Raw genomic sequence first — 19,764 nt, forward strand, 5'->3', positions numbered from 1 at the left:
CATCCCAATTGTACCTTTACATTGTTCGAGTTTATGTTATTGTTCTCTCACTCTTATGTGATACTGATTATTGTCATTTTTCAGGATTACATGCAGATAAGTCCAATCTGACGAAGGCTCAGGCCGAAACGTCATTTGTAACTTGTTTTGGACAAAAACATATATGCTTATGAAAAAAAAATTTTTTCTTAATACGGACCAATAAAGAGTGATTTTGCATTACTATCCGTTGTGACTTACTGACTTAGTCTGGGAGATTTAGAGTGCCGAGGTTACTCACTAATTTTATCTATTATTACCTCTGAGCACCTATATACCAGTGAGCAGAGCTTCCTCTACAGTAGTTCTCCTGATTAGGCATGCCCTTACCGCATGAGCAGGGCATTGCAGCTTTGGTAGCAACCATTACGACATGGACTCTGCTGCTGTGGACCCAGGGAGAGTGAGTGCAGATTCATTGCACCCACACTCCTCACATGAAGGGTCCGCACTCCTAGAAAATGGGGGATACGTTCCCTGAGTGTCTCCCCCCCATATTCTAGACGGCCCAGAGTCGTCGTGGGACCCCTTTATTTTTTTTCTTACAATAAATTGGTGAAAGAGGAAATGTTTTGGGGACTGTTTTTTCAAATAAATTTCTTTTGTCGATTTTTTTTTTTTGTTAGTACTGACAGTTTATGATGTTGGGTATCTAATAGACGCCATGACATCACAAACTGCTGGGCTTGATCTCAGGTGACTTTACAGCTAGTATCAACCCGATTTATTACCCCGTTTGCCACTGCACCAGGGCACGGGATGAGCTGAGGTGAAGAGCCAGGATTGGCGCATCTAGTGGATGCGCCACGTCTGAGGTGCCTGCGGCCTGCTATTTTTAGGCTGTGAAGGCTTAATAACTATGGACCTTCCCACCCTGAGAATACCAGACCACAGCTGTCCGCTTTACCTTGGCTGGTGATCCAATTTGGGGGGGAACCCTACTTTTTTTGTGTAATTATTAATATTTATAAAATAATTATAAAAAAGAGCCTAGGGGGACCTCCACATTGGATCCCCAACCACGGTAAAGCTGCCAGCTGTGGTTTTCAGGCTACAGCCGTCTGCTTTACCCTAGCTGGCTATCAAAAATGGGGGGACCCAACGTCATTTTTTTTTTTAACTATTTTTTAAATAGAAAAAATTAATGGGCTTCCCTGTATTTTGATTGCCAACCAAGGTAACGGCAGGCAGATGGGGGTGGCAACCCATAGCTGTCTGCTTTATCTGCGCTGAGAATCAAAAATACCGCGGAGCGCTACGTCATTTTTTTTAAAAATTTATTTTTACAACACTGTGATGTCCAGCAATCAAAATACAGGGAAGCCCATTTTGTTTTTAGTTATTTAAATAAATAATTAAAAAAAATATATATGGGCTCCCGCTGCATTTTTTGTATTGCTAGCTAAGGGTAATCCAAGCAGCTACTGGCTGCTAACCCCCACTGCTTGGTGTTACCTTCACTGGCAATGGAAAATCCAGGGAAGCATTTTTTATTTTTTTTTGCCAAAAAACTACAAAAAAAGGACGTGAGCTTCGCCATATTTTTGTATGCTAGCCAGGTATAGCAGGCAGGTGCTGGAAGAGTTGGATACAGCGCCAGAAGATGGCGCTTCTATGAAAATGCCATTTTCTGAGGCGGCTGCAGACTGCAATTCGCAGTAGTGGGGCCCAGAAATCTCAGGCCAACCTGTGCTGCGGATTCCAATCCCCAGCTGCCTAGTTGTACCTGGCTGGACACAAAAATGGGGCGAAGCCTACGTCATTTGTTTTCTAATTATTTCATGAAATTCATGAAATAATAAAAAAAGGGCTTCCCTTTATTTTTGGTTCCCAGCCGGGTACAAATAGGCAACTGGGGGTTGGGGGCAGCCGTACCTGCCTGCTGTACCTGGCTAGCATACAAAAATATGGCGAAGCCCACATAATTTTTTCAGGGGGCAAAAAACTTCTGCATACAGTCCTGGATGGAGTATGCTGAGCCTTGTAGTTCTGCAGCTGCTGTCTGTCTGTATGGAGAAGAGCAGACAGCAGCTGCAGAACTACAAGGCTCAGCATACTCCATCCAGGACTGTATGCAGAAGTTTTTTGCCCACCAAAAAAATGACGTGGGCTTCGCCATATTTTTGTATGCTAGCCAGGTACAGCAGGCAGCCACGGGCTGCCTCCAACCCCCAGTTGCCTATTTGTACCCGGCTGGGAACCAAAAATATAGGGAAGCCCGTTTTTTTTAATTATTTCACTTATTTCATGAAATAATTAAAAAACAAATGACGTGGGCTTCGCCCCATTTTTGTGTCCAGCCAGGTACAACTAGGCAGCTGGGGATTGGAATCCGCAGCACAGGTTAGCCCGAGGTTTCTGGGCGCCTCTGCTGTGAATTTCAGTCCGCAGCCGTCCCAGAAAATGGCGCTCTCATAGAAGCGCCATCATCTGGCGCTGTATCCAACTCTTCCAACAGCCCTGGAGCCGGGTGGCTTGTTGGGTAATCATGAGTTAATACTGGCTTTGTTTTACTAGCCAGTATTAAGCCAGAGATTCTTAATGTCAGGCACGTTTGACCCGGCCATTAAGAATCTCCAATAAAGGGTTAAAAAAAAGACACCACACAGAGAAAAAATACTTTAATAGAAATAAATACACAGACACATTAGAGACTCCATCTTTATTACCCCTGTCAGCCCAATAAATCCCCAATAAACCAGCGCTGATAAGAGGTTTTTAATAGAGGCTTAAATTATAAGCAGCAATTTCAGCGTTCCAAGTGCCTTTAAATGAATTTGAAGAAACTGCACTTCAGGATTGTAGTGAGGATTGTAGTGAGGATGAGGTGCCCCAGCCCATCACTTGATGAGCTGGGGCACCTCATCCTCACTACAATCCTCACTAGTGTAGTAGTAGTGATGATTGTAGTGAGGATGAGGTGCCCCAGCCCATCACTTGATGGGCTGGGGCACCTCATCCTCACTACAATCCTCACTAGTGTAGTAGTAGTGACGATTGTAGTGAGGATGAGGTGCCCCAGCCCATCACTTGATGGGCTGGGGCACCTCATCCTCACTACAATCCTCACTAGTGTAGTAGTAGTGACGATTGTAGTGAGGATGAGGTGCCCCAGCCCATCACTTGATGGGCTGGGGCACCTCATCCTCACTACAATCCTCACTACAATCGGGAAGCAGCGTGCAGCCTTCACTCCGTGAGTGATCAGTGCTGCTAGCGGCAACAGCGGTAACGCTGACAGACGCGTTACCATAGCAACGGTGCTCCCGGAGCCGCGGTTAGCGGTGACGTCACCAGTAACTGCGTTGCTATGGCAACGGTGATCTCCGTTAATGACCGGCTGTGTCAGCCGGTCCCTAATGGAACGGGGAGTCGACCGTGTGCTAGAGCATATCGCCGGTACACGGCGATACACAAATGTGCACCGTGTACCGGAGAGATGCACTCGCAGGTCCTACATGACGCATCATAGTCATGTGACCAGTCTGTAGCCAATGAGATAATAGCCACGTGACTGGTCACATGGCTATTTTGACGTCACGATAGGTCCTGCTTCTCTGCTGGCAGTGCCGGTCACCGGGAGGATTCAGCGATCATCGGATGGAATAGCGGCAGGAGACAGAGTGCAGGAGGGATCGCGGGGACCGGTAAGTGTTATGGCAATGTTTATTTACTGTATGTGTACATTTATAATGCATTTTTATGGTTTTCCTGTCTTTGAAACTTCTACATCTGCTGTATGTTGTTTTTCAGGTGTTTTTTTTTTAAGTTATTTCACAACTTTTTTATCGATAAAAGCATTTCTTGTGGACTTTGTACTGTATTCATGATTATTATGAATGTTTTATTTTGTCTATTATATTTTATATTGTGGTGCCACATTAGTAGCTTTTAAGATACAAAAAAATAACTTTTTTCACTGCATTGAATCTAAACAAAATATTGAAAATTTGCAAAATATATTGGCCCTTTTTTCAGGTTCATAGTTTTTTATCGATATTCAAATAAAACACATAACACTCGACAATACAGCATATGGAGTGCCATTATAAACGTGAACTTGAGTGCGTGGAATAAAGGGTAAAATAGGAAGAGAAAAGACGTAAAGGATAGCAGAAAAGGGGGGAGAGGTCCACAGGGATATTTGTCCTTTTTGTTATGTATGTTCTATGAAAATACCAGACTGCACAGGGTTTGCTGATGGTCTGTTACAATGGAGACAATTGGTCTGTACAGAAGCAGTATAAAACAAATGGTAAGATTTATTAAGCTAAATGCACCAGAATTCTGTGCCAAAAACTGTCTTTCATGAATAAATAAACTTTCCAAGCTTACATGACTATTATTGCTATTTTTTGTAGTTCAGAAACCAGGAGGAACACAACTTAAACTTCTGATGACTTTCCCAAATTACGGGAATGCTCTGTTCAAACCTATGAAGTGAGTATAAATCAAAGAGATATCATAGTAAGTTGATTGTTATGAAGATAGTTGTTCAGATCTGTCCTATGCTTATATGTAAATGGACATTGTAATATATCAATGGATATATGTTTTGTTTTTTATGAATATGTTACTAATGATGCTGTATTGTTAGTAGCATAGTAAGCCCTCACTCAGACGTCCGGTTTTCCCTTATAATCTTCTTTGCTGTTCTCATTGCTGTGGTTTTTTGACGATCATTGCCCTTAAAAAGAAAACTCAGAGGCATGTCTGGTTTTCAATCCGAGTCATGGATCTTAATTATCCATGCACCTATGGATCCATGAGAAGTCAATGACAGCACACATTGACGTCCATGTGTTGGCCATTTTAACATTAAAATGGGTAGTGCTTTTTTTCATGCCTTTTTCCTTGCTTTTTTTAACCGATAAAAAGCAAGGAAAATGCATCTCATCAAAGTCTATGAGAATCGTGACGTGCTATGCCCACAGTACTTCTGTAGCACCCCACGGGGCAAGCGGTTAACCTACTGGCTGTTTCAGGTCAGGTCAGGCGTTGTCACGGGGTGGCCTTGCCCGGTTCCGTTGCCCCGATGCGTACAGTAAATGGTGGGGGCAGCGGGGTGATTGGGGAAAGTTTGTCGTGACACCACCTGTGGTATACGGCCAGGGAATAGCCGCCGCAGCCGGGTTCCTCTCCGGGGCAGGTGTTAAGGCAGCCGGGATGGTGTCGCTCCCCACAGGCGGAGTGGGCCCCGGGTGGATGATGAGGGTAATAATGACCGTTGGCGCCTAAGCGCTGAGCGGTGGCTCCGGTAATGACTAGCCAGCACAGTCTCTGCGGGTTTAGGGTGTAGTTTACTCACAACTTCAGCTGCCAGCCTGGTCACACTGGTCACTGTCGTGATGGGCTCAGGTCAATTCCCAATCCGGTAAGGGGTCACCACTGGTGTTTTGAGGGAGAGAGGGATTGAGAGTCCTATTTCTAAGGTGTCCCCCTCCATACCTATGTACCCTGGGTGAGCTCCCGCTTCAAGCCCTGGGCCTAGTAAAATCCTAGTTTTACAGAGATGTCTTGTCAGAACTATGGTCCCAATGGATCTGTCTTGTGTAAGTGTCTTGCGCCTATTTCTACCCCAGGTGGACCCCGCACCCCCAGGTGGCTGGCTTCAGTGACCGGGGAAGTCCCATGTATCGTGATGACGACCCCCCCTGCCTACCCTGAGCCATCCTACCCTGTGAGAAGGCTCCTCTGCTGTATGTAGTGTGTGGATGTGGAACACCAGTGATTACTCCCCCCTTACCTGAGATAGATATCGCACCTTAATTGAGGTGCAATACCCCGTGGCGACCCGAGCCTCAGGGGTGCCACACTTCTTCTTTTTTCCTTGCTTTTTTATTGCTGAAAAAAGAAGCGACATGTCAATTGTTTTTGCTTTTTTCCTGCTTTTTTCCCTATCTCAATACATAAGAAGCATGAAAAAAGCATGAAAGCATGAAAAAAAGCATGGAAAGAAACATGAAAAAAGTATGAAAAGAAGCATGAAAAGAAGCATGAAATCATGAAAAGAAGCATGAAAAGAAGCACAAAAAAGCACTGTGGGCACATAGCCACGAATATTTACTTATTTATTATTTTGCACGAAAGAAAATCATTGATGAAACACTGATGGTTAAAACTGGTATAACGCAAACTGTTTTTTGTGTATGAGAAAAAACAGTAACATGAAGAAGCCCTAAAGACAAGCTTTTGAAATCCACAAAATCTCCCCTAAGTTCTTCCCCTTAGGCCCGTTTCACACGTCAGTGAAAAGCACTGACGTTCTTCACTGACGTGTAAAAAACGCACATGTCCCTCCGTGTTCCGTGATTCGCGGCACACGTGGGTTGTCCATGTGCAAGCCATGATCCGTGATCCGTGATTGCATATGGACGTTACTCACCTGCCTCCGCTCCTGCTGTCCATGGTGCAGAACTCCTCGGCTCTGCAGCGTCCGCCCACCGCTCTCTGCAGCTACTTCCTGGTCGGCTATTCCTGATCTCATGAATATTCATGAGCTGGGCAGGAGCTGCCAAGAGCGGAGGCTGCAGAGCGAATCGCAGGCAAGGTAAGTTGAAAATATTTAATATTTAATATGTCTGTGATTTTCTGGTACGTGTTTCACGGATCACACACGAATCACACCATAGTGTGGTCCGTGGGTCATCAGTGATGCCAGAAAAAAACTGACTTGTCTCCGTGCAGAAACACGGCCACGGGTGTACGCTGCACGGAGACACGTTCAGTGAAAAATCACTGATGTGTGAGCAGACCCATTGATTATAATGGTTGGGTCTGCGTATGTCAGTGTTTCTGGTATGTATAAAAAAAAAAGCACATACGTACAAGAATCACTGACGTGTGAAGGGGGCCTTATTTCTATCAGGTCTTGTGTGCACAGTGTATTTTTTATGCATTTTTTTTGTGCAGTTTTGTTGCAGCTATGGTGCAAAGTCAATGACAATTCTGGAGTGCTGTGCGCACGTTGCTTATTTTTGAATTGCAGATTGGATGCAGAAAATAATCTGCACATGTCAATTGTTGGTGCGTTTTTTTCCTGCATTTTGTTGCACTTCCACCCATTGACTTCTTTAAAAAAAAAAAAAAACACCAAAAACGCATCAAATGCTTGTGTATTTTGGTTTTGTTTTTCTGCCCGAAGGTGCAAATTTCATGCAGAAAATTTCTGCACCAAATCTGCAGAGTGCACACACAACCTCAGTTCCAGCATAATTTCTACCCATTTGTATAGGGACCCTTTCTGCCTCCAGTAGGAGTTTACATGCTCAACATATTGAATTTAAAAATTCTTTAACTTATATTTTGCAGACAGGATCGTGATCAAGAGACTCCAGCAGATTTCTTTTACTTCTCAGATTTTGAGAGGCACAATGCAGAAATAGCGGCATTCCATTTGGACAGGTAAACAAAAGACTAGAAAAATAAAAGGTAATACTATGCTGTAATGAACCTCTTTTCTGGAGTAACAGCCTACTAGAGTATGTGGAAGCCCTGGATTAGTGTAAAGCGTGAGATCTTGCTCTTTCATTGAAAGATCGGCCATGGAGTTATGTGGCTGTATATGACGGGATTCCACAACTTGAAGATTTGGGCCCTACTATGGTAGAAAGTCTGGTTCTGTTGCGAGTCAGTAGGAGCACTTATCAGCAATATTGACACTTATATTTAAAAAAATCGCCAGTCTGGGGCTGCACACCCTTTTACTAATTAAAAAAGGCATCCCAAGAATGGTGATAGGTCTTTATAGTTGGCTAGGGAATTAATATTTCTTGAATGTCACGTTCAAGTTCTTATGAATTCTTATGAATTTACAATCAATGGCCTACAAGAAGGAACTGAAAAGCCAAAACCTATATATTTTCCTATCCATGTGTTCACTGCGACTATAACACAAAGAAATATTTTTTTTTTTCAATATAGGCCTGGATGCATACCTCCCAACCATCCCGGATTCAGCAGGACTGTCCTGATTTGAGGGCTGTCTCCCGCAGTCCCGCTGCTCACTGCTTTAGTCCCAGCTCCTCCTCTAAGTGCAGTGAATAAATTAACTCAGTTCAGTGCAGATATTAAATTCTCATCTGCTCTGGTTTCCTGGTCGGGACTAGAACTCATGAGTTTGTGAGCTCTTTGAGTATCTTTTGAGATACTGTGAGAAAGAGAAGGATTTGGTAATCTTGACCTGTATTGCAGGCAGAGAAACCAGAAACAGATTATTCAGCTACATAGAGATATAGATAGATATATGCTGTATCTCTGTGTAGGTGAAGGAAGCGGTCACATTCTTTTGTTCCTATAAAACTACTGTATAAAGAAATTAGAAAAATATAATTTATTTTTTTCACCCCCCTAGAATCAAACCAGCAGCTTTCAAACATAACACAGCAGCCCTAGAAGTTGAGGCACAGAGTCTGCTGGAGTTAGTATGAGGATTTTATATTGTTGAAATTGCAGTGCCACCTCTGACTCCACAGGTCACTCCACATAGAGATGCTGCTCTGTACAATGCATGTCTGTCTCCTGTATTCTAGAGAGAGAGTATAAGAATTTTTCTCTTCTAATAAAATTACTAAAAATAATAATTAAAAACAAAATAGAATAATGTAATTTTTATTGTGCTTTTTAAAAAAATAATAAATATCACAAATCAGCAGATAACATGTCTGGTGTCCCTGTAATTGTAATATCTCTAACAACACAGCAATCAGATTATTTATGGGGATCAGTAAATGGCGGAAAAAATGGCGCTATTGATTATTTTTTTTATATTAAAACTCATACAAAATGTATCACTGAGGCCGTGTTCCCACGTAGCTTAAATGCTGCATTTTTTTCTGCAGGTGTCCGCACCACAAGTGCAATAACACTCATCTCAGATTATTGGGTGGTTGCTGCGTTTTTTATGCGTTTTCCCAGATATTTGATACGTTTGCTGCAGATGTGAATCCAGGTTTTTAATGCATTTTAATACTACAGAAAAGCTTTGCCAGGTTTTTCTGCTGCTTTTCTTGCACATATATTCTACTGTGTTTAACGGTTCGAGCAGTGGATGAGATTCCATGAAAAGATGTCGCTGAACTCTGCAGTTTTGATGATTTTTTTCTCTAGAGGCTTCTATGTGGAGCTTAAAAAACATATGGAGAAAACTGCAGTTACTTTTTTAAGAGCAAAATCAAAGCTTTTCTGTATTATAAAAACACAAAAAAAAACACGTGGCTTCACATCTGCACCAAAGATGCATGAAATAATGGGGGAAAGGTATAAAAAATGCAGCAAAAGTGCAATAATAAGATTGTTATTGTGTAATTTGGTGCAGACACCTGCAGGAAACAAAAAAACACCCGGATTTCTTCAATGTGTGAATACGGACCTGATGACAAAAAAAAGCAACATGTCATATAATGAGGCTCCATAGATATGAGAAAGTTATGGCTGCTCCGACTATGAATGAATGACCAGTCCGGAGCATCTGCTGAACATCCCTCACTGCCAAATGGGTGTGGCTTGGGGTGTGGCTAAGAGTATGGCTAAAATTTGCCGCGACGCGTTGCGCATGCTGCATGCTTTGTTCCTCTTTCTGTTCTTTAAAAGTTGGGAGCTATGCTGGATATAATATAGCTGATGACTGTACGTCTGTTTGATTAAAGGATCCTGGATTTTCGACGAATTCCACCGGTTGTTGGACGATTAATAAACATCACTAAGGAAGTCAGAGACCTCACTACAGACAAGAAGCTATACAAAACCTTTTATATTTCTCCAGGTAGGATTGAAATTAAACAACATCACTATATGAATATGTCACATTTGCAGTTGTCTCGGTTAGGTTCCATAACCCCTACTTTGGATTTCAGTTTACTAAGTTTCCTATGAAAACTCAGAGATTTCCGGGGACTGGAACATTAAATGTTAAAGGTGCATCATTGCTTGAGCAAAGCTGATTTTTTGAATAAAAAGAGTTGTAAAAGTTGATACTTTCTGTAATAACTTGTCAGAATTTTCAAGAATTCTACTTTCCGACATTCAATAGAATCCTTCATCTTAATCTAATCAGGTCTAGTAACAAGTCTATCTCTCTAGTAACAAACTGTGCAGATACATGACTATAGGCCCCTTTACACACTGAGACTTTCTAGCGATCCCATCAGTGATCCCAACCTGGCCGGGATCGCTACAAAGTCTCTGGTGAGCTGTCAAACAGGCAGACATGGCCAACGACGCAACAGCGATCCGGACCTGCAGAACGACCTAGCTAGTCATTGGGGACGTTGTAAGGCTTGAAACACACATCCGTGAAACACTTGCGTGTTTGGACCGTTTCCGTGTATACTGGAGACACGGCCAAACGTGCACCAATGTTACTATATCTCAGCGGTTACAATTGCGTTTTTGGTTATGTCCGTGAGTCCGTCTCCGTGATGCGTTTTGTGGGCCGTGTCAAACGCCAGCATGTCCGTTTTATTCACGCAACACGCAGCACGGACCCAATGAAAGTCAATGGGTCTGTGCGCACGTCCGAGTGACACGGACGCATCTCTGTTTGTTCCCTGTATGTTTTGTGCTTTTTTCATGTGATGTCAGTCTTTTTTCTTTTTATGTTTCGTTCTCTCCCTCAGTCCGTCAGTCGGTCTCTATGTCTGTCTGTCCCTCTAGCTGTCTGTCGGTCAGTTCCCCCCTCTCTCATACTTACCATTCCCCGATCTCCGGCGCGGCGCTGCACGGCTGTTATAAAAACTCCGGCGGCTTTTCCTCTTTTGAAAAAGCCGGCCGCCCATTAATCAATCTCGTATTCCCTGCTTTACCCGTCCACCGGCGGCTGTGATTGGTTGCAGTGAGACACGCCCACCACACTGAGTGACAGGTGTCACACTGCACACAATCACAGCAGCCGGTGGGCGTGTCTATACTGTGCAGTAAAATAAATAAATAAATAATTAAAAAAACCGGCGTGCGGTCCCCCCCCATTTTAATACCAGCCAGATAAAGCCATACGGCTGAAGGCTGGTATTCTCAGGATGGGGAGCTCCACGTTATGGGGGGCCCCCCACCCTAACAATATCAGTCAGCAGCCGCCCAGAATTGCCGCATACATTATATGCGACAGTTCTGGGGCTGTACCCAGCTCTTCCCGATTTACCCTGGTGCGTTGGCAAATCGGGGTAATAAGGAGTTATTGGCAGCCCATAGCTGCCAATAAGTCCTAGATTAATCATGTCAGGCGTCTATGAGACACCTTCCATGATTAATCTGTAAGTTACAGTAAAAAAACACACACACACCTGAAAAAATCCTTTATTAGAAATAAAAAACACAAACACATTCCCTCATTACCAATTTATTAACCCCGACAAACCATCCATGTCCGGCGTAATCCACGGACTCCAGCGTCGCTTCCAGCTCTGCTGCATGGAGGTGACAGGAGCAGCCGAAGACACCGCCGCTCTGGTCACCTCCACGCAGCTAATGAGATGAGTAGCGCGATCAGCTGCTGTCACTGAGGTTACCCGCGGCCACCGCTGAATCCAGCGGTGGCCGCGAGTTACCTGACTGACAGCAGCTGATCGCTATACTCATCTCATTAGCTGCGTGGAGCTGACCAGAGCGGCGGTGTCTTCTGCTGCTCCTGTCACCTCCATGCAGCAGAGCTGGACGCGACGCTGGAGGTCCGTGGATTACGCCGGACATGGATGGTTTGTCGGGGTTAATAAATTGGTAATGAGGGAATGTGTTTGTGTTTTTTATTTCTAATAAAGGATTTTTTCAGGTGTGTGTGTGTTTTTTTACTGTAACTTACAGATTAATCATGGAAGGTGTCTCATAGACGCCTGACATGATTAATCTAGGACTTATTGGCAGCTATGGGCTGCCAATAACTCCTTATTACCCCGATTTGCCAACGCACCAGGGTAAATCGGGAAGAGCCGGGTACAGCCCCAGAACTGTCGCATATAATGTATGCGGCAATTCTGGGCGGCTGCTGACTGATATTGTTAGGGTGGGGGGCCCCCCATAACGTGGAGCTCCCCATCCTGAGAATACCAGCCTTCAGCCGTATGGCTTTATCTGGCTGGTATTAAAATGGGGGGGGGACCGCACGCCGGTTTTTTTAATTATTTATTTATTTATTTTACTGCACAGTATAGACACGCCCACCGGCTGCTGTGATTGGGTGCAGTGTGACACCTGTCACTCAGCGTGGTGGGCGTGTCTCACTGCAACCAATCACAGCCGCCGGTGGGCGGGTAAAGCAGGGAATACGAGATTGATTAATGGGCGGCCGGCTTTTTCAAATTAGAAAAAGCCGCCGGAACAGTGTGAACGCCGTACAGCACCGGTGATCGGGGAACGGTGAGTATGAGAGAGGGGGGGACACTTCAGTTACTCGGGGGATTAGCGGTCACCGGTGAATCCTTCACAGGTGACCGCTAATCAGTACACGGCACACAGACAGAGCCGCAGCATGACTATGAAGTCGGGTGAAGTTCACCCGAGTTCATTCTCATCCCGCTACTCTGTCTTCCGACATGTAGTAACGACATTTTGCATCACACACGTACATTTCACACGGACAACACATACACATGTCAGTTATTTCACTCACGCACACACGGACATTCCACACGCACATACGGCTAGCATACGGGATACACACGCAGGCCACACATACCATAAAAACGGACCTAAAAAACGGAAAACGGACCCGAAAAACGGCCCGTTTTACACGGACGTGGTTTTCACGGATGTGTGGCGGAGCCCTAAAGCAGCTTTTTGAAAGGGAAGTCGCTAACGAAGTCGCTGTAAAGTCCTTTTACACACTGAGACTTTCTAGCGATCATGCTGCACAGCGGGAAACAAAGGACCAAACAATGGTCCTGAACGATTTGTAGCGATCAGCAACTTCACAGCAGGGGCCAGGTCGCTGATGTGTTTCACACACTGCAATGTCGCTGGGGAGGTCGCTATTACGTCACAAAACCGGTGACGTTACAGCGATGTCGTTTGCGATGTTGCAGTGTGTAAAGCCACCTTATGACATCTACAGAACAGATCAATATCTACTAAGTAAACCATTAAGGTTCCTATTATGAGAGTTAAATCCCGGCCAGGGAGCATGGAGCTAGGCTAAAGGCCCCGTCACACTAAGCAACATCGCTAGCAACATCGCTGCTAAGGAACAACTTTTGTGACGTAGTAGCGATGTTGCTAGCGATGCTGCTGTGTGTGACATCCAGCAACAACCTGGCCCCTGCTGTGAGGTCGTTGGTTGTTGCTGAATGTCCTGGGCCATTTTTTAGTTGTTGCTCTCCCGCTGTGAAGCACACATCGCTGTGTGTGACAGCGACAGAGCAACAACTAAATGTGCAGGCAGCAGGAGTCAGCTTCTGCGGACGCTGGTAACCTCGGTAAACATCGGGTAACCAAGAAGCCCTTACCTTGGTTACCCGATATTTACCTTTGTTACCAGCGTCCGCCTCTCTCAGCTGTCAGTGCCGGCTCCCTGCTCTCTGCACACGTAGCCGGAGTACACATCGGGTAATTAACCAATGTGTATTGTGGCTAGGAGTGCATGGAACAGGGAGCCGGCACTGGCAGTGTGAGAGCGGCGGACCTGGTAACCAAGGTAAGGGCTTCTTGGTTACCCGATGTTTACCATGGTTACCAGCGTCCGCAGAAGCCGCCTCCTGCTGCCTGCACACGTAGCAGAGTACACATCGGGTAATTAACCCGATGTGTACTGTGGCTAGGTGTGCAGGGAGCCAGCGCTAAGCGGTGTGCGCTGGTAACCAAGGTAAATATCAGGTTGGTTACCCGATATTTACCTTAGTTACCAAGCGCAGCATCGCTTCCACGCGGCGCTGCTGGCTGGGGGCTGGTCACTGGTTGCTGGTGAGATCTGCCTGTGTGACAGCTCACCAGCAACCCGTGTAGCGATGCTCCAGCGATCCCTGCCAGGTCAAGTTGCTGGTGGGATCGCTGGAGCGTCGCTTAGTGTGACATCTCACCAGCGACCTCCTAGCAACTTACCAGCGATCCCTATCAGGTTGTATCGTTGTTGGGATCGCTAGTAAGTTGTTTAGTGTGACTGGGCCTTAAGAGGCCGGTTCCCCGGGGCCTCTTCCTGCCCTGCAATACTAGACCGGCTGGTCTTTTCTTGTACACACACAAAAGAAGAGACCTGTCAGTCAAGGGGAGTGGGGCAGGGAGTAGTATATTTTCTCTAACATGCGGGAGCATCCCCGTGTAAAACATTAAACTGTGGCTGAAATGATGCAGCTAGTCTCTGATACATTCTGGCTGCGGCTAACGGAGCATGAATCAGCTGTCAAAATGAAATGAGTTTTTTTCCACTTGGAATTTTTTTTTCCTGTTTTTCAGTTCATTATTTAGAAAGCTGAATTGTGTAATAAGCGTACAATTCGTTTGTCAAAATACAAGTCTTTATATGACTACTTTGACTAAAAAAATATATGGCTTTAGGAATATGTGGAGGAAAAACAAAGAATGGACCAGTCATAAAGGTTTTAAAATGTGAGAATTGATACATAAAATATATGTAAAATTTGTATATCTTTTATAGAAATCACAGGATGGATAAACATGTTACTGATATTCAAATGATATGCAAATGATGAACAAATGTAAACAAATTTTCAGAAAATCTTCATTTATTCCATATTCAATATGAGTGACAAGTGCAGAAATCTGTGCACTTACAGGCCTTGGCTGCTATCAATGAGTTTATCAATGATTATTAGAGAGGTATTCTGCCATTCTGAATCCACTTAGGCAACAAATCAAGATCCACTGCTGTTAGGCCCCTTTCATACATCAGTTTTTTTCCCATCAGTCACAATCTGTTAACTCGACGGATCCATCGCAGATTGTGGAAAAATGATGAGATGAATCTGTTTTTCGACGAATCCGACTGGCTGGCTATTTGATACTAAATAAAATAAATTGGAGCATGCTCAGTTAAAAAAAATTAATATGGCGTATTACGACAAACGACGGATCTGTCGAACAACGGATGAAACGTGAGGCCATCCGTCGCAATCCGTTTCTAATACAAATCGATGAGAAGAAACGGATCCAGCGGTATCAGTCGCCGGATCCGTTTTTTTCAAAATTCGACGGATTTTGACTGATGGCAAAAAACTGATGTGTGAAAAGAGCCTTAGCACCATTTGCAATTGCTAACTGTGGCGCCCCTGACCTGGTCAGGCACCACAGAGTACTGCACCCATGCTGGGACAGTGCTTCCAGGTAATTCCAAAAGGCCAGACTGAGGTGTGTACACACAAACACATAGCAACCAGGTCTCCCACACCTTTAGAGGGGACCCTTGGGTAGCCTCTAAAGAGGTTAGCTTTCAATTCTCAGCAAGGGGTGCAGTGGAGAGGCTGGAAGCTAGATGCAGTGGCAGACAGGAAAAGGAGGAGGAGCAAACCTGTCTGGAGCAGTGTACAGAAGTTGCTGAAGAAAGCAGACGTACAGCCACGCTAGTCAGACCCTGCAGGTGTGGTAGCTGTTAGCGGGGGAGTAGAGTGACCAGAAAGTCAGCCTGTAAGACACCTGAAGAGAGGCAGTCGAGTACGGGGATTGCTGGTGACTCGACACGCACAGGGAACAGGTCCCTAGAGCCAGATATCGATTTACTGATCTGTAAACCTGCCGGTGAGGGGACTAGAGGTTCTGCACCAAAGATACAGAGCTTGAGCCTCAGCAGCAACAGGGGGGCCCATAAGGAGATAGGGCCAGAAGCCATCTCACCAGGTCCATGCTGCCAGCAAACAGGCCAGAAAGGAAAGGAGAGGCAGTAGCGACTTTCCCTGGATGAATCCCATGATACTGCAAGTCAGGGGTTATCCGAAACAAAAGAAGTGCAAGGAAAGCGAGTTAGTAGCTACCCTCAGAACGGCCTGCAGGAATTCCTGGTTCCACCTGGTATAATCTCAGCATCACCCGGGTTTCTCACCAACCATCCAAAAGTGAGTAAACAAGTTGAAAGACTTTCTGGACTGTGTTTGAGTTATTCTGCAACCTGTGGTTTCACACACATATACCTGAGCCCCTGGGTCCAGCCTCACTCTCGGGAGGCCATAACACCAGACTGCAGACACCATCAGCCCCAGACGCTCATTAAACTGCAGTGGCGGTGACCCCTCATCCTGACCGCAAAACCGAGAGTGGCGTCACGACTCCTATACAAGTGAACCTGACATACCTGTTGCCAGAAGGGCCCCTACAGAGAAGTCCCTGCAGTGTCCCGCAGGTGACCGCTGCAGCGCTGTGGTGGGCGACTCATAACCAATAACATTCCAGATGTGCTTGAGGCGAGACAAGTCCGGAGACGCTGCAGGCCATGGTAGGACATTTTGAGCAACATGTGGCCTGGCATTGTTGTATTGACAAACAGATCTGGGGATACTTTAATATTCCCTTGTGAAGGCCTCTTCATGCTGCTGCCCTTTTGGTCTCCAGACCAACCTCTGGCTATAATTGTGTGTCTAGCACAAACGCAGCATTCATCGCTGCAGACCTCCATTCCAGTCTCCATTGCTGTGTTGCTCTGCACCATGATATTCTTTGAGAGTGGTGGTGTTAGGTCAATGGAGTACCTGTAGTTGGATGTCTGGCTCATAGTCTCAAATGTCATGCATCATGTTTTTTCCATCATTAGCATCTCAGAAACATGTCTATCCATCCTATTATTTCTATAATTTCATGACTTTTCCTTCTTGGTGTTGCAATTTCAGTGTTAAGGAGTTTATAATATGTGGCATTTTTTTGTTGAAACGCTAATACTTATTTCAGTGGAACAAACAGTGATTCAGTAATTGTACAAGTTAGGCCATACAGTTCAGTAGATCCGTGAAAGAGGATAAGTAATTCGGGCTAAAGGGCATAGCAGGAATGTCTTTTACAGAGACTTCTGACAAATGCCACAAGAGGGCAGTTGCGGCATGTATACTGATCCAATTGACTTAAAGGGAACCTGACACATTGTACATGCAGTCCGATCTGTTGACAGCGTAGTACAGAGAAGGTGAAGCTGAACAGAATAATGTATAGCTTTGTGGGAAAAGAGTCAGTATAACTCTTAATATATTGTATTTTAGACCTTAAAACACTTGATGTTTACATAGTTACATAGTTACTTAGGTTGAAAAAAGACCTAGTTCATCTAGTTGAACCTTCCTCCAGCAGTTCTACATTTGGTTACTAAGTCATTTAAAACCAACAATGTTTTGTGTACTGAGGAAATCATCCAGCCCTTTTTTGAAAGCTGTTATAGTTTCGGTCATTACTACCTCTTGTGGTAGGGCATTCCACAGTCTGACTGCTCTAACTGTAAAGAACCCTTTCCTATTTAGCTGTCGGAATCGCTTTTCTTCCACTCGCAGTGAGTGCCCCCTGGTCCTTAGTATTGTCTTTGGAAGGAATAAGTCATGCACCAGTCCTTTATATTGACCACACATGTATTTATACATATAAATGAGATCTACTCTGAGACGTCTTTTTTCTAAGCTAAACATATCTAACCTTTTCAACCTGTCATCATACGGGCGGCCTCCATTCCTTGTAGTAGTCTAGTTGCCCGCCTTTGAACTGACTCTAACTTCTGAATGTCCTTTTTAAAATGTGGAGCCCAACACTGGATCCCATATTCCAGATGTGGCCTTACAAGTGATTTATAGAAGGGTAACAATACGTTGGGATCACGGGATCTAATCTCTCTTTTTATACACCCTAAAATCTTGTTTGCTTTAGCAGCTGCTGTTTGACATTGAGTGCTGTTGCTCAGCTTATTTGTAATGAGAATACCCAAGTCCTACATAGTTTGGTGTCATCAGCAAAGACTGACTCTTTACTATCAATCCCATCCACAAGGTCATTAATAAAGAGATTAAAAAGAGTCGGCCCTAGCACAGATCCCTGCGGCACCCCACTGCCGACTATGGCCCATTTAGAGAATGTACCATTTATGACTACTCTTTGTTTCCTATCTTTTAGCCAATTGCTTACCCAGTTGCATATAGTTTCCCCTAGTCATTGCTTCTGGAGCTTTAGTATAAGGCTATTATGTGGTACAGTATCAAATGCCTTTGCAAAGTCCAAATAAATCACATCAGCTGCATTACCAATATCCAGGTTTGCACTTACCCCCTCATAGAACCCCAACAGATTGGTTAGACACGACTTATCTTTCATTAATCCATGCGGTTTGTCAGTTATCATATTATTTTCTGCAATATATTTTTGCATGTCATCCCTTAAAATGCCCTCAAACTTTGCATACTACTGATGTCAGGCTTACTGGACGGTAGTTGCCTGGATCTACCCTCTTACCTTTCTTAAATATCGGTACCACATCAGCAATCCTCCAATCCTGAGGCACCAACCCTGCTACAAGCGAGTCTAAAAAGATGAGATACAGTGGTCTGTCAATTACGGAGCTCAATTCCCTAAATATTCGTGGATGAATGCCATCTGGCCCTGGGGATTTCTCAATGTTTAATTTACTCAGACGTAGGCGTACTTCATCTTGTGTTAAATTAATTATATCGGGTGGTGAACTTTGATTTTTCACTTGTTGAATGATCCCTGGTACTGTCAGTTCCTTGGTGAACACAGATGAGAAATGCCTATTTAATATCTTAGTCTTTTGTTTGTCCTCTATAACTAATATGTTATTATATTTTAAGAGGCCGATACTATCCTTTGTTTTCCTTTTGGCATTAATGTATTTATAAAAGATTTTTGGATTTATATTAATGTCATTGGCGATTTTTGTTTCATTAGCTAGTTTTGCTTGTTTGATTTCTTTTGTACATTTCCTATTGATATCTGTATACTTCTCAAATGCTATTTCTGTATTCTCAGCCTTTAAGATTTAAACGCCCTTTGTTTTTGTTTTATTATACTTTGTACAGTCTTCTTTATCAATTCTTTTTATTCCTGGACATTTTATTACCAGAGGGTATACGTTTTTTTTACAGGACTCTAGTAGTATATCCTTAAACTTACCCCATTTATGTTCGGTAACCCCGGTTATCATGACTTTATCCCAATCTACACCTTTAAGCTCTTCCCTTAATTTGTTGAAATCAGCTTTCCTAAAATTCCAGGTTTTAGCATTTCCCCTTTGAAATGTTCTATTGAATATTACGTTGAAGCTTACCATATTATGATCGCTGGTGCCCAAGTGCTCCCGGACCTGTAGATCTTAAATTGTATCTGGTCTATTTGACAGGACCAGATCTAGCAGATTATCTCCCCTTGTTGGTTCATCTACCATCTGAGAGAGGAAATTGTCTTGAATGGTAGATAAGAACTTACAGCTTTTAGCACAACCAGAAGATTCTATGTCCCACTGTATGTCTGGATAGTTGAAATCCCCCATAATAAGAACCCGATTATTATTATTAGCTGCCTTTTCAATTTGTTCCAGCATTTCACCCTCTATTTGTTCAGGTATGTTAGGAGGCTTATAGCAAACACCAATCAGCATTTTTCTATTATTCCCCTCCCCATGTACATTTACCCATACTGACTCTACATTGTTGCAATTCCCCCCAATGTCATCATAAAAACACAGGTTTAAGGTTAGATTTGATAAATATACACACCCCACCACCATTTTGGCCTTTCCTGTCCTTCCTAAATGTACTATAACCCTGTATGTTTGTCACCCAATCATGATTTTCATCCAGCCAGGTTTCC

At 44.0% G+C, this 19,764-nt stretch overlaps 1 protein-coding gene across 1 annotated transcript in view; it reads left to right on the forward strand.

The window, feature by feature from the left end:
* Positions 1 to 19,764, forward strand: part of LOC142249255 (extracellular serine/threonine protein kinase FAM20C-like) — a 102,541-nt gene that overhangs the window by 38,925 nt on the left and 43,852 nt on the right. The window contains exons 3-5 of the mRNA XM_075320879.1: positions 4,401 to 4,479; positions 7,351 to 7,443; positions 9,687 to 9,802. Of these exons, the coding sequence (XP_075176994.1) occupies positions 4,401 to 4,479; positions 7,351 to 7,443; positions 9,687 to 9,802 (288 nt within the window). The remainder of the gene's footprint in view (positions 1 to 4,400; positions 4,480 to 7,350; positions 7,444 to 9,686; positions 9,803 to 19,764) is intronic.

This window comes from Anomaloglossus baeobatrachus, chromosome 8 (assembly GCF_048569485.1).
Source record: "Anomaloglossus baeobatrachus isolate aAnoBae1 chromosome 8, aAnoBae1.hap1, whole genome shotgun sequence".
Taxonomy (NCBI): domain Eukaryota; kingdom Metazoa; phylum Chordata; class Amphibia; order Anura; family Aromobatidae; genus Anomaloglossus; species Anomaloglossus baeobatrachus.